Below are 14,683 nucleotides of genomic sequence, written 5' to 3' on the forward strand. Positions count from 1 at the left end.
CATCGGCTCAGAGCCACACCCGCTCCTTCAGCAGCCGCTGGGGGGCTGGGGTCCCACTCAGAGCCCTCCGGAGCCCCTGGAGTTCTGAGAGCGGCTCAGAGGGAGAGCCCTGCAGAGGGGCCGGGGGCTTCCCGGGAAGGGGCCTTGCAGCTGAGGCCCGGGAGGGCGAGCTGAGGCTGTGGGCTAGCAGGGGGGGGAGAGTCTTGGGGGACCAGGGCCTGCAGTGCAGGGGCGCTCAGGGGCCGGGAGGAAGGGGGCCTCTGGTGACGAGGCTGCCGGAGGCCTGGGCAGACCTTGAGGGGCCTTGCTGGCCGTGTGAGGGGCTTGGGCTTCCTCCTGGGGGCCTGGGGAGCTGTTGGGGGTCCCCTGTGCAGGTGCAGTGGGGATTGGGCTGTGTCAGACCCGCCAATGGAGGCCGTGGGCCTCTAGACAGAGGGGGAGGCCGTGCCGACGCCTGGGGTTAGAGGCCCCCGTGGAGTCTGTCGTCCCAACAGGAGGAGCAGAGTCAGCCCAAGACGGGGGAGCAGGGTGACACAGGGGTCAGGAGCCCGGTAGGGGCTCAGCCCAGCGTTCAGTCCTGGCTCCACAGAAACTTGGGACAAACGCTTTACTTCTCTGAGCCTCGGTTTCCCCCGTCTGTGAAATGAAACTAAGCACACGGAGATAAAGTGATTGTGAAGATTCATCTTTTATTTTTTCCAAGATACGGCACAATACACGCTCGGCAGAGCGTTGGCACCCCCGCCACCCCCCCACCCCATGCACACGGGTTGCAATCCTGGGGTCACGGGCGGGCCCGGGGAGGGGACATGCTGTGCGCCAGGCAGTGTTGGCCACCCGGGGCAGCTCAGCGTGGATGTGGGTCTTGCTGTCTCTCTGGGGCAGATGGAGCCCAGGCTGTGTCTGCACGGGTCCTTCCCGCTGGGACCTGGCCTGCGAGTGGCCCCGTGTGTGCTTTGCTGAGAAAGGTGCTTAGAGGGCTGGACAGAAAGCAGTGGAGGCTGAAATAGCCCCAGAGAACCTCTGGGGGTGGTCCGAGTCTTGACGGCCCCTGACTTGGTCTAGCAGCCCACTTCTGCTCCCACAGCTGGGGAGACAGCGGGGCTCCCCCAGAAGGCCAGGCCAGAGCGAGCCCCCGGGGAGCGGTTAACCCCCTCCCTGGCTCCCCATGTGGCCTACCTAGCTCAGCCCCCTCCCCACCCCCAGGAGCCTCCTTCCAAATGCTGGCTGTCGAGCAGTTCTGTTGGCGTCCTTTGCAGCGCAGATAGAAACACAGATTCCCAGGTCTTGTTCAGGGCTTCTGACCTGGGACCTGCTGGTGACGGTGGGGGGTGGTGTGTGTGCCGAGAACCCGCACGTTAGCAGAGGGCTGTGACGAGTGGGGGCAGGGGCTGGGACCTCTGCCCTCCAGGCTGGCTCCTCCCAGGACACAGGGACCTTTCTGCAGTACAGACAAGCCCAGCCTCCCTGCTGGGCCCTCTTCCTTAACCCCCTGTGTCCTCAGGGCCAAGCCCAGACTGCCAGGCCCCCTCCAGAGCCCCACATGCAGCCCGTTCTTGCCCTTCCCGGGGCCTCACTTGTGCTGCAGAAGCCAGAGCTGTGGGCTTCTCACCCCTTCCGCGGCCTCCTCCAGCTGTCCATCCTGCTCAGCCTCCTCAGGGCCCTTCTGTGTGCTCCCTGGCCCCCTGTGCACACCCGTCGCTGAACCTGCCTACAGCTCACCCTCCCCCAGCTGCCATGAGCTCCCGGAGCCAGGGGCAGTGTCCTGGCCGCTACGTGTGGGGTGGGCTCAGCATCAGTGGCGGCTTGCTGAGTGAAAGAACATAGGGGGAGGAAGGCAGGGCAGAAGGCTTCCTGAAGGAGGCGGCCATGACAGCCCCCGCTCTCCCGGCAGGTTTACAGGCGCTACGGCGAGGAGTACGGCAGCCCCGCCCGCCCCGACATCACCTTCACCTACTTCCAGCCCGAGCGGCGGGCCTGGGCGTGGGCCCCATTGCGGGGGCCGTGCTCTGTGAGCTGCGGGGCAGGTGGGGCCCGGGGTGGGGCTCACCTGGAAGCCCAGTGTGCCGCCCGCCCCGTGGAGATGGCCCAGCCTCTCTGTTCCCTCCAGGGCTGCGCCAGGTGACCTACAGCTGTTGGGACCAGTCCAGGAGCGAGTGGGTGGAGGCTGCCCGCTGTGCGGGGAGCCGGCCCCCAGAGGCGTGGTCAGAGGCCTGCACCCTCGAGCCCTGTCCCCCTCAGTGAGTGCTGGCTGTGGCCCCCCGGGGGTGGGGGTGGCTCAGGGGCCCTTGTAGCACAGCCGGCAGGGTCAGGGCGAGTCCTTGGTTGGCCCTGGCAGTGTCCCCGGGTGGCAGGTGCAGACACCGAGACTCGGGCAGACCCGAGTGGCTGGTCAGCCTGGTGTGAGCTGCTGCCCCTGTCTATGGGCAGCTCGCTCCCGCTCTGAGCTCAGGCGCCCACCACACGGAAAGGACTGCCCTGCCTGCGAGGGTTGTGGCGTTGGCTTGGGGAGGGACCACAGCCCGGTGGGAGCATGATGCTAGGGACGAGGCTGTCCATGTCAGGTGCGGGGCTGGGGCAGCCAGCCGCTGGCGCTTTCAAACAGACGTCCTCAGGCTCAGGTGCGGCTCGGGGACACCTGGAGAGCTGGAGGGTTGGGCGGCGGCCCCCACATCCCTGAAGGGACCCTGGGCCCCGCCCCGGCCAGGGAAGTGATCTAATGGGTCACAGATGGATCTGCGCGATGCCCTGCTCCTCTCCTCAGCTGGGCGGCTGGAGACTTCGGCCCCTGCAGCGCCTCGTGTGGGGGTGGCCTGCGGGAGCGGGAGGTGCGCTGCGTGGAGGCTCAGGGCGGCCTGCTGAGGACCGCTGCCCGCTCCCGGTGCCGAGCGCTGGCCCCGCAGCCAGCGGCCGTGGATACCTGCAATTCCCAGCCCTGCCCCCAGAGGTGAGCACAGGGTGGGCAGGGCCCGCCAAGGCCAGATCCAGGCAGAACCTCCCGGCGGGGCTTGTCCCTGCGCTGAGCCCTTCCCTTTCAGGGTGTCCCCTCTTCCCGAGGCCTCTGGCCGGGCCCCTCCACCCTCCCACCCAAGAGGCCCTGGACTGGCCAGTCCCCTCTCTTTGAACCTTTTTTTGAACTCGTGAGGACCGAGCAAACCCACAGATGTCCAGCCACAGATGGCTCTTTGTCATTGCCGTCGTCCACCCCGTAGCGTTCCAGCTGACGGAGACTTATCAGGCTGATTTGCCGCTAGCCGTCTGGGGGACCGGAGCCAGTCCCCTCCTTCTCTGGGTCCCAGATTTGTCACCTGGGCAGCGGGGGTGGGGTGGCCTAGGCCACTGGTGGTGGGCGGGTGGCTCTGGGCACCCCCCCTCCCCCGCACACCGTGTGATGGCGGCAGACATAGCAGTCACTGCCCTCTCCTGCTGAGGGCTGAGCCTGCCCTGGGGTCCTCTCCACACGGCGCTCCAGGCCGCCTCCAGCTCTCAGGGCTGGCACAGGAGACACGTTTGCTGTCCCTGAGCCGACGAGCCACCTGCATCTGGCACATGCCTCCCAGCACCGCTGGGTCTAGGTCGCGCAGAGCCATGCTGTTTTCTGGTTGGGGACCCACCTTTGCCTCTGGAAGGCGGGAGGGTCAGGGCTGGTCTCTGCACCCTGGGTGCCGAGCAGAGGCCCGCAGCCATTCAGCCAGGCTTCAGGGAAAGGCCCCTGGCCTTACCTCTTTGTGAGGAACCCTTTCTGGGCTCTTGGAGACTGGGGAGCAGGTTCACCGCCTCTGCGCCAGGAGCTGGCTTGCACGACGCCCGAAGACAGAGGCAGGGCCTGACGGCTGTCGTGTCCCGTCCTCAGGGAGACAGACGCGTGCTCGTCGGCCTGTGGAGCAGACCCGGCCGTGCAGAACACGACCTGTATGCCGGGGGCAGATGGCACGGGGCTGTCGGCAACTGCTGGGCCCTGCTCTGCAGACGAGAAGCCACCTGCCCTGGAGCCCTGTGTCGAGGCGGCCTGTCCTCCCAGCTGGGACCAGGTGAGCGTCCTGGGAGAAGGGGGAACTCTGGTTATGCTGGCTTCCTGGCCAGAGCTGGAAGGCTGCCCTCATGCAGGGCTGCTGTCCCCGGGAGGCACCTGGGCAGAGGGCAGACTTTGACGCAGAGCTCAGGGTGCTGGGACGCCCCCTCCCCACTGGCGAGCAGCCTGAAGCATCCAGAGCCTGATAGGATGGTGGCACTTTGCTGCCAGGCTCCCGCCGGCGTCCATGGGCTCAAGCTGGGGGGCGCTGCTTTCAGACAAGCATGCCGATCAATGCCCCCAACTTCCTTGCGCTGCGGTGGTGGGGAGGGGACTTCAGGGCCAGGTGTGCCTGCTAATCTGGCTCCCAAGGCCCAGCGCTGCCTGCCCCACAGTGACTGCTCAGGCTGGTGTAGAGGCCAGGGTGGGGCATGCAGTCACCCCCGGGGCCAGGAAGCCAGCTTCCCGGGAAAGCAGCCATGGGTGGGTGGCCTTTGGGTGCTGGTGACCACTTCTGTTCTCTCCTGAAGGGGTGCGCTGGGTGGGAGTGGAGGGCCAGGTGCCCAGGGGTCTGGAGGTGGGAGGCCCAGACCCACCCGCTTGGTTCCTGGCCCCTGCAGCTGGACGTCCGGTCCCCGGGGCGGGAGGCTGCGTCCCCAACGGGCGGCCCCAGGCTGGAGGTGCTCGCCACGCACGTGTGGACACCCCTGGCGGGGCCGTGCTCTGCCTCCTGCGGTCAAGGTGAGGCCCTGGTACTCCTGAGGGTCGGCTAACTCGAGAATAGCGTTTGAGGTGGCATACACAAGGACATGACCTTATAAGCAAGGAGACTGGGGCCAGCCAGGCACAGCAACCACGTGAACGTGCCCGTTGATTGGCTGGAAGGTAGGAAGTGATCATAAAACCCAGCCGTGCTGGGACCCAAGAGCATATTCTTAAGGTCTAAGGCGGGCCCCAAGCTTAGGTCTGAGCTTTCTGGCAGCCAATCCAGAGAAGCAAAAATTAATGTTAAGATACAGAGTGTTTTAAACTAAAAACCCTGGGAATTCCCTGGTGGGCCAGTGAATAGGACTCACTGCCATGGCCCGAGTTCAATCCCTGGTCAGGGAACTAAGATCCGGCAAGCTGCGAGGCAAGGCTGGAAATAACTAACTAACTAACCTAAAACCCTAATCACTTGCCCAGCTAAACCCTAGCATGTTTAGAATTGAGGCCAGAGATTTCTTTTGTGGATACTCCTAAAGGAGAGATTGAAAGACACGGCCCTAATAACATCTTGGCAGACACAGTAAGAGGTTTTAATGTAACGACTCTTATAATGCCCCTCAATAAAAAAGAGCAGCCACCATTTTTGAGTGCCTACTATGTGCCAAGCACTTCCTGTGTGTGTGTGCATGCTCAGTTGCTCCGTCATGTCCAACCTTTGTGACCCCATGGACTGTAGCCCACCAGGCTCCGCTGTCCATGGAATTTCCCAGGTTAAGAATCCTGGAGTGGGTAGCCGTTTCCTTCTCCCTGGGATCTGCCTGACCCAGGGAACGAACCCGTGTCTCCTGTGACTCCTGTGCTAGCGGGCAGGTTCTTTACCACTGAGCCACCTGGGAAGCCCATCTAGCACTGTCTAGTCTCCTGGAAAAATCTTGATAAATATCCCTCCAAGTCGGGCACCATTAGATGAAAAAACTGAGGTTCAGAGAGGTTAAGTCACTTGTCCAAGGTCACACAGCTGGTAGGTGGCAGAAAGTGAAAGTCGCTCAGTCGTGTCCGACCCTTTGCGACCCCGTGGACTATACAGTCCATGGAATTCTCCAGGCAGAATACTGGAGTGGGTAGCCTTTCCCTTCTCCAGAGGATCTTCCCAACCCAGGAATTGAACCCAGGTCTCCCGCATTGCAGGCAGATTCTTTACCAGCTGAACCACAAGGGAAGCCCAAGGATACTGGCGTGGGTAGCCTATCCCTTCTCCAGGGGATCTTCCTGACCCAGGGATCAAACTGGGGTCTCCTGCACTGCAGGCAGATTTTTTACCAACTGAGCTCTGAGGGAAGCCGGGACTCAAATCCAGGGAGGCCTCATCTGCTACAGCTGTCCAGAGATTGGGGCCCCCACAGTCCTCGCTGACCCCCTTCTCGGGGCGCGGGGTTCCTCCTTCCTCCCCACAGGCCTGGCGGAGCTGCATTTCGTGTGCATGGACCCTGCCCTCAGGACACCCGTCCAGGAAGAGCTGTGTGACCTGGCAAGCAAGCCCGGGAGCCGGCGGGAGGCCTGCCAGGCTGCCCCATGCCCGGCCAGGTGAGTCCGAGGGAGGGAGGGCGTGCAGAGGGGCAGAGGTCTGGGTGCCCCCAGGAGGAAGGAGCTCCAGCCTGGCTGTGGCTCCCTATGGAGCGCTGGCCTTCCCTCCCTGCAGGTGGGAGACCCGAGCCTTGGCACCGTGCCCAGTGACCTGTGGAGGCGGGCAGGTGCCACTGGCTGTTCGCTGTGTGAGGATGGACCAAGGCCGCCTCGTCTCCCTGCCTCACTCCAAGTGCTGGCCCATGCCCCGGCCTAGGCCCCTCGAGGACTGCAGCCCGGAGCCCTGCCCTGCCAGGTGGGCCCCTCCCTAAGGAGGCAGGTAGTCCTAGGCGGGCATCCTTGCAGGGTGGCATCATCACCTCCCATTAGCTCCTAAGCCTTGGCGTCCTCACCCGCAGGAGGGGGTCATACTGGTGCACAGAAGACTGGGGGGTGGGGCTTTATCACACAGGGTTTGGAATGCTGTGGGCACATGCGGTTGGTGGCTCGTTTCTCATCACTTGCTCTTTACTGGGCACCTGCTATGCCCAGCTGCTGCGCTGTCACAAGGGGACACCACCGCTAACAAGACAGGCAGCCCCGTGCTCACGGAGCAGACGCCGGGGGCTGGGGGCGGGGGCACGGATGACAAAGAAGATTGATGGGAAGATATATATATGTATGTGTGTATACGTAGAATCTGACGGACGGTGTTGGTGTGACGTGGAAACACAGTGGGGAAGAAGGTTGGGAGTCCTGGCGGGGCGGGTCCGGGTGATGGTGGGGCTGGGATTCCTATTGGAGACCGATGTCTCTGCAGGGCCCCTTGGGTGCCCGGCCCCTTCCCCATTGCTTTTCTGGACGCTTCTGCCCTCAACTTCCCCGTCTGCAAAGCGGGGTCTTCTGAATGTTCTCTGTCCCCTGCACTCCTCTCGGTGGAGACAGTGACTCCCCGGAGAGAGAACCTTTTCCAGGCCCTTTCCGGTCTGGGGTGGACGTGAGGGGAAGCCGGGCTCCCCCGGGACGCCCCCTGACTCCTGTTTGCCCCAGGTGGCGGTACAAGCTGGCGGCCTGCAGCCTGAGCTGTGGGGGAGGGGTGGCGCAGAGGATCCTGTACTGTGCCCGGGCCCACGGGGAGGACACGGACGAGGAGATCCTGCCGGACACCCAGTGCCAGGGGCTGCCCCGCCCAGAGCAGCAGGAGGCCTGCAGCCCGGAGCCCTGCCCGCCCAGGTCAGCAGCCCCAGCCTGGGCAGCGGGCAACCTGAGCGCCTGCCGAGTGCTGACGTGGGGCCAGGCCGTGGGGGTTACGGGGCGGGCGTCTCAGGGACACCGGAAATAGGACCCCCACCCCACTCCTGGCAGGCTGCATCCGGGGTCATTCCAGCAAACTCAGTCGCTGTCGGTTCTAACGGGGGTGGGGCTGGGGGCTTCCTGGTGGAGGAGGCAGCATCTGAGCAGAGCCCGAGGGCTGTCCACCTGGGGCTCAGCACCGCTCGAGGCCTCTGGACCTGTCCAGAGACAGGTGGGAGCCTGGTGGGGAAGCTCCCAGTGTCCCCGCGGCTTCTCTTGGCAACTTAGCACTTTAGATAATGCAGTGCTCCTGTGTGTCACTCAGAAACGTCCAGAAAAGAATGCAAGTCACCCGCGTCCCACCACCAGGTTTCATAGATGCTTCCGTATCTGTTTCCTCTGTCTGTCTCCATGGTTTTAAAGAAGTATGCCACCGCAGGACGGCTTCACTTACGCTGAAACCTTTAAACTCATCTGTGATTTATCTGGGGTCTGTTGCAAAGTAGGGGGCTTCCCAGGGGGTGCTAGTGGTAAAGAGCCCGCCTGCCAATGCAGAAGACATGAGACTCAGGCTCGATCCCGGGGCTGGGAAGATGTCCTGGAGGAGGGCATGGCAACCCATTCCAGTATTCTTGCCTGGAGAATCCCATGGACAGAGGAACTTGGAGGGCCACAGTCTGTAGGGTCACAAAGAGCCGGACGCGACTGAAGCAACTTAGCACGCGTGCGAAGTAGGGGAGCAAAACGTTTTTCCGAATCACCAGCTAGCGGCAGCCTTGGCTGCATCCCCCCTGCCCCTGCGAGGTGCCTCCTCCGTTGCACCTGACTTCTTCCGTGTCGGACCTGTGTGCGGCTTCCTACCGACTCTGTTGGTTTATACCCCACCTACCGCCACCCCCAAGTCAAAGTGTTTTAATCGCTGTAACGTTATGATCCGTTTGCTGTCCATACCTGTGTCCCTTGATTTCCTTGCTCACGCTAAAGCGTGCACTCCATTTATTTTTGCGCATCATATTTGAGATGATCTGGGATTTTTTAAATGGGAATTTCGTGCACACAGGAGCTCCACTCACCCCTGGAACGTCCCTGTGGCCACCCTGGCCTCCGTGATGTTCTGGAACATTCCAGGCGATGCTTGTGCACCTGCCTTCCTGCTGCTCTTGTATTTGTCTCCTCAGAAATCCCTCCCCTGGCTCTGCTCGAAGTGCCATCACAGGGAGGCAGGGGGTCCCCCCGAGACACGCGGGTGGGGGTGGGGCGACCTGCTGCTGGCATCTAGTGGGTGGAGGCCGGGGGTGCCCCTACACACACCCTTCACTGTTCAGATGGCCCCGCGACAAAGACCTATCCGGCCCCAAACGTCACGAGGTGGAGACCTGTGTGTGCTCCAAGGCGGGTTGGGAGGACTTGGTCTGGTTCCCGGCCGTATCTCGGCACCTGGAACAGCGCCAAGCCCGCAGGAGGCACGCGGTTGGGAGGGGGCATCTCGGGTCTCGGGGCTGGGGCAGCCTAGTGTAGTGATTAGGACTCCAGGCCCCAGGGAAGCCTGCCTGGCTTCAGCCCTGGCTCTGAATGTACCAGTCGTCATCATTTGCTGAAAGATGATAAATCACCATGTGCAGGAGTGAATGATGGGGACGGAGATCAGCTGTCCATCATCCCAGGGCACGGCTGCCCCGTCCCTGTTCTTGACCCAGCCAGCAGCTGGTGCCACGGGTGTTCTGTGACAAAGGGGACCTTCTTAAGGAAACAGAGCTCTCTTTCCTGCAGAGCTTCCCCCGTGCCAGTCAGCCCGGTGATCAGCCAGGAGGGGCCCAGGGACTGTGCTGCTGGACCCCCCCGGGGGCCTCGGAACTGCTCCTGGCTGGCCGTCCGAGAAGCCCCCCTGGGCAGTGCCACCTCTGGGGGAGCCGAACCTCTCCCTGGGGTCTTCTCTTGCTGCAGGTGGAAAGTCACGTCTCTCGGCCCGTGCTCGGCCAGCTGTGGGCTCGGCACGGCCACTCGCTCGGTGGCCTGTGTGCGGCTGGACCGCGGCCAGGACACGGAGGTGGACAGGGCAGCCTGCGCGGGCCTCGTGCAGCCACAGGCCAGCATCCCTTGCATCGTCGCCGACTGCGCCTACCGGTGGCATGTCAGCGCCTGGACACAGGTAAGCACTGCAGCTGGGGCTGGCCGGCCAGTGTGTCAGCCGAGGGTCCTCACGCATGGGGACCTTGGGCAAGGGGTTGTGATCCCCTGAAAGGAGGGGGAGAGCCAGGCCTATTAGGACACCGAGGGATGGAAGACCTAGAGGTATCAGGGGACAGGTAGGCCTTCAGAGGCCCCGAGGTCTGGAGACGTCGGAAGATGAAGGGCTGATAACTCCGAAGCAGCTGCCATCCGGTGCCCAGCACCTTGCAAAGCCCTGGAGAGACAGGGCTGGGTCCCTCCCCCTGGAGGGGCTCGCTCACAGCGCGGAGGGGAGAAGAGGCGGAGCACACGGCCGCCAGCATCAGGAGCCTGGGCATCCAGGGTGGAGAGATGGTCACTTGGAAGAGGCGGCGCGGGGCGGGCAGGCAGGGCAGACGCTGCGCTGCAGTGAGTGATGGAGGGCAGGAGGAGGAGGCCACGGGTCCCCACTCTGGGGCCTGGAGACAGCGAGGCCTGGAGGACAACAGGGAGAGACTCGGGTTTGAATCCATGCTACTCCTCTCTCCGTGACCCTTGCAGGGTGACTTCTCTGAGCCTCAGTCTTCTCATCTGGAGAAGGGGCACATATGCTCTCCTCCTGCGTTGGGCAGAGATTATATCGGATCCTGCCTGGCCTCTGGTCAACCACTGTGCTTGTCTCGCCCCAGCAGGGTCAGCCTCACTCTGTCCCTCTTCCCTGGCAGTGCTCCGTCTCCTGTGGGGAGGGCATCCAGCATCGGCATGATGCCTGCCTAGGGCCCCGGGCCCGGGTGCCTGTGCCCGCCGACTTCTGCCAGCACCTTCCCAAGCCGGTGACCGTGCGGGGCTGCCAGGCCGGGCCCTGCACGGGGCAGGGGACGGCCAGCCCGGCGCCCCACGAGGAAGCCACTGCTCCAGGCCAGACCACAGCTGCCACAGCTGCGTCCCCGGAGTGGCCCCAGCCCCACACCCGCCTCCTCTCCCCAGCTCAAGGACGCCTGCCCAGGCCCCAGGAAAGCCCAGTGGAGACCAGTTAGTTTGATTCCTTCTTTCTGTGTGGGGGTGCTGCAGGAGGGGGGACAAAGGCATCTTCACCAGGGAGAGTCAGACTGCGCTCCTCATGGGGACCTCTCAGGGGGGTGGACCTGTGACTGCAGGACTCTGGACGCTGGGCTGAGCGCAGCTGAACTGGAGGGGTGGGCTTGGGAGGCTGGGCCCTCTGCCTCACTGGGAAAGCGCAAGCTCACTTTTACTATCATCGGGGAGAGGGACCCGAAGGTTGAGAAGAGTCAGAAGCCCTGCCCGTGTGACCCACTGGCTCAGCAGGCGTGGCTCTGTGCCTGGGGTGGTGATGCGCTGGCCCACGCAGCCCCCTTCCCACCCGAGAAGGCTTCAGGTGGGGCCTGGGAGGACATGAGCCACCCCAGCTCCCAGGCTCCTCCCCTGGCCCTGCCCTGCGGGGGACGCCCCGCCTGGGAGCGCGGCTCACCTGCCCTCCTGCTGCTCGCTGGCTAGGTGTCTGTGGCCGGCAGCACCTCGAGCCAACGGGAATCATCGACATGCGAGGCACGACGCGGCCGGACTGTGCGGCGGCCATCGGGCGGCCCCTGGGTGAAGTGGTGACCCTCCGGGTCCTGGAGGGTTCTCTCAACTGCAGTGCTGGTATGTCTGGACCACAGGAGCAGCTGCTGCCAGTGCCGGGGTCTGGGGGTGCCAGTGAGGGTCACTCAAGGGTGCCCCATGCCTGGGAGCATGCTCCAAGTGCCTCCCCACGTGTAATCACTACAGCCAGCTGAGGACTGGGGTGTGGTTGTCCCCATTTCACAGATGAGGAAACTGAGGTTAGAAGAGATTAAGTTATACATGGAGTTCCTTAGTGTTGCATGGCCAGTAAGTGGGCGTGTCGGGACCTGAACTCAGCTGAGTCTGCACCAGGCCACTGGGCTGCTGCTGGACTTGGGGTGCTGGGTCTTCACTGCACTGCCCCTTCCCCAGGGGAGATGCTGCTGCTTTGGGGCAGGCTCGTGTGGAGGAAGATGTGCGGGAAGCCGGCCGGCATGGCTTTCAGCTCCCAAGCCAACACGCTGCTGGTGAGGCAGCGTCTTGTGCGGCCCGGAGGCGGAGTGCTGCTGCGGTACTCAAGCCAGCCTGCCCCGGGAGCCTTCCACCGAGGTACGGCGAGGCAGCGGAGCCTCCCCACCCGCCCAGAACCTGCCAGCGGGGCCAGTCCTGATGGACTGGTGGGCGAGGCAGACGGAGGACTGAGCTGCTGTTGTTGTTCAGTTTCTCCGTGTGTCCCACTCTCTGAGACCCCACGGACTGCAGCACGCCAGGCTTCCCTGTCCTTCACTATTTCCCCGAGTTTGCTCAAAACTCATGTCCATTGAGTCAGTGATGCCATCCAACCATCTCATCCTCTGTTGCCCCCTCCTCTTCCTGCCCTCAATCTTTCCCAGCATCAGGGTCTTTTCTCATGAGTCTGCTCTTTGCATCAGGTGGCCAGAGTATTGGAGCTTCAGCTTCAGCATCAGTCCTTCCTATGAATATTCAGGGTTTATTTCCTTTAGGATTCACTGGTTTGATCTCCTTGTAGTCCAAGGGACTCTCAAAAGTCTTCTCCAGCACCACAGTTCAAAAGCATCAATTCTTCGGCACTCAGCTTTCTTTATGATCCAGCTCACATCCGTACATGATTACTGGAAAAACCGTAGCTTTGACGGACCTTTGTCGCAAAGTAATGAGCTGACTGCGAATGAAATGCCGTGCCTTCCTGGACCCCCCGACACCCCACCCCTGCACGTGTGCCCAGGACAGGGTCCTGAGCTGTGCGGCCTCCCTTCCTCTGGGGCCCCGTGGCACAAGGGCTCACACCCTCCCTCAGACCACCGAGGCCCCACACCCTGGCCTGGCACTCAGGTCCTTCAGGATCCTTTAAGGGCCTTCTGCATGCTGCCTTGCCCAGCCCCACTGAGTGCACTGTCCTCTTGGCTCATCCTCTGCAGAGCAGGGTGTGTGTGCGCACACACCTTATATGCAGGACAGTGGCCGGGAGCCCTGCAAGCCTGGGGCCCCAGCGCATCCATGGATAGCCCTCTGGCTTGCTTTGGGGGTCTTGCCCTCTTCCTGCAGCCCAAGCTGCTGGAAGGTGGCTTCCCTCGGGGTTCCAGGCACTTCTGGGTCCCCCAGACCTCAGATGGGAAGTGGGACCCTGGGACCCTTCTTCCTTGGCCCCTCAGCATGGAGCACAGGCCCTGGCTGCCGGCCTGGTCCTCGCTCCTCACTTCCCAGGCTCCCCACGCACAGGCACCTGCCTTGGGGGAGACTCAGGAGGGCTGCCCCCGGGCCGGGTCGGTGTAAAGCTCTCTTGCACGTGTGACTCCGCTGAGATCTCTTAAAGTCTGTCCTGCCCACTGTGTGCTCCTGTTCCCTTCACTTTGCAGAAGGAACTGAAGCCCGGAGCATTTAAAGCCTTCATTAGGGTCACCCAGCCAGGAAGTGGTAGAGGTGGGGTTCAGTGGGGACTTCTGCCGGGGCCCCTGATCCTGACCGTGGTGCCGCACTGATCCCCACTGCTGCCCGGCTGTGAGCTGCCCTGGCCTCTGCCAGGAGCAGCCATTCCTGGGGCATCCTCTGTGTGTGAGATGGTCCACACACAGTTTGTCCACCTGCTCTCCCCTGCAGGATGTGACACGCAGCTCTTCGGACCCCGGGGTGAAATCTTGAGCCCATCGAAGAGTCCGGGTGGGAGGAACGTGGGGGGCTGTCGCATCTTCATCGACGTGGCCCCGCGGGCCAGGATCGCCATCCATGCCCTGACCGTGGACAGCGGCACCAGAGCTGAGGGAACTGATGCCAGTTACATCTTGGTGAGGCTGCTGGGATGGGGATAGGAAGGGGCTGACTTCTGCCATCATTCTCGACAACCGTCCCTGGGGACAGGGGCAGGGACTGGACTGGAGGGTTGCTGGCCCCACTGAGTCTACTTCAGACCAAAATCCTCAAAATCAGTGAATGAATGGGAGATAAGCTTCCTCCACTTATTTCCCAGCAAATGTTTCTTGAGCTCCCTACAAGAATGAAATACAGGAACTGGCTGATGTAGACAGCCGGTTCACCCAGGCCTGAAGCATAATTTTAGCGCATCAGATAATTTTACTAGAAGAGTAGGCCAAGCCCTCCCTCGATGAGCTTTCGTGTGTTCTGGGAGAACTGGCCTCTGTAAGGTATCAGCTCCCTGCAGGAGGCTGTCTGGCCTCTGTACAAATCTGGGCTCAGATCCCAGCTCTGGCATTCTGGCTGTGTGTCCTTGAGGAAGGAGTACAACTTCTTTGAGCCTCAGTTGCTCAGGTGGAATAACAGCGTCTTCGTGATGGGCTGCTGTGTGACCTGGGTGTACCATACTTTACACATTAAGTGCTTATGCTAATTATTATTTGCGGTCGGTCCTTTGGGCTGCCTCTTTTCTCCCAGATCCGGGACATCCACAGCCTGAGGACAACGGCATTTCGTGGGCAACAGACGCTCTACTGGGAGTCAGAGGGCAGCCAGGCAGAGATGGAGTTTAGCCAGGGCTTCCTGGAAGCACACGCCAGCCTTCGGGGCCAGTACTGGACCCTCCACACGAGAGCTCGTTAGCCAGCCGATCCCCTGCCTCAGCTTCCTCTCCAATCGCATCCCTAAGTTGCTCGGTGGACACAGTGGAATGCCTCCTCCCAATACCAGTAGGGAAAGGAAGGTGCCTGACATTTATGAATACCTGGCAGGTGTCCGTCCAGCCCTGGTGAGCTGACTCTGGTGTCTGAGTGCCTCCTCCAACAGACAGAACACGAGGGGGTGGGAGGCGGGACTCTTCCAGCCCCTCGGGTACCAATAAACTGAGCGTTCCGTCTGGGTAGCGTTTTCTTTACCCAAAGTGCCCGAACACGGCTTGAAAACCCAGCCCACCGCACAACGGGGATT

At 62.4% G+C, this 14,683-nt stretch overlaps 1 protein-coding gene across 1 annotated transcript in view; it reads left to right on the forward strand.

Moving 5' to 3' along the window:
* ADAMTS13 (ADAM metallopeptidase with thrombospondin type 1 motif 13) overlaps positions 1-14,612 on the forward strand; it is a 32,855-nt gene extending 18,243 nt beyond the window's left edge. Inside the window, exons 17-30 of the mRNA XM_018056149.1 lie at positions 1,895-2,027; positions 2,111-2,240; positions 2,765-2,947; positions 3,854-4,031; positions 4,633-4,753; positions 6,175-6,304; positions 6,420-6,599; positions 7,334-7,516; positions 9,521-9,725; positions 10,450-10,756; positions 11,240-11,386; positions 11,720-11,896; positions 13,406-13,590; positions 14,195-14,612. Of these exons, the coding sequence (XP_017911638.1) occupies positions 1,895-2,027; positions 2,111-2,240; positions 2,765-2,947; positions 3,854-4,031; positions 4,633-4,753; positions 6,175-6,304; positions 6,420-6,599; positions 7,334-7,516; positions 9,521-9,725; positions 10,450-10,756; positions 11,240-11,386; positions 11,720-11,896; positions 13,406-13,590; positions 14,195-14,359 (2,424 nt within the window). The 3' untranslated portion in view covers positions 14,360-14,612. The remainder of the gene's footprint in view (positions 1-1,894; positions 2,028-2,110; positions 2,241-2,764; positions 2,948-3,853; positions 4,032-4,632; positions 4,754-6,174; positions 6,305-6,419; positions 6,600-7,333; positions 7,517-9,520; positions 9,726-10,449; positions 10,757-11,239; positions 11,387-11,719; positions 11,897-13,405; positions 13,591-14,194) is intronic.

The sequence above is a fragment of the Capra hircus genome, chromosome 11 (genome assembly GCF_001704415.2).
Source record: "Capra hircus breed San Clemente chromosome 11, ASM170441v1, whole genome shotgun sequence".
In the NCBI taxonomy this organism is placed as follows: Eukaryota; Metazoa; Chordata; class Mammalia; order Artiodactyla; family Bovidae; genus Capra; species Capra hircus.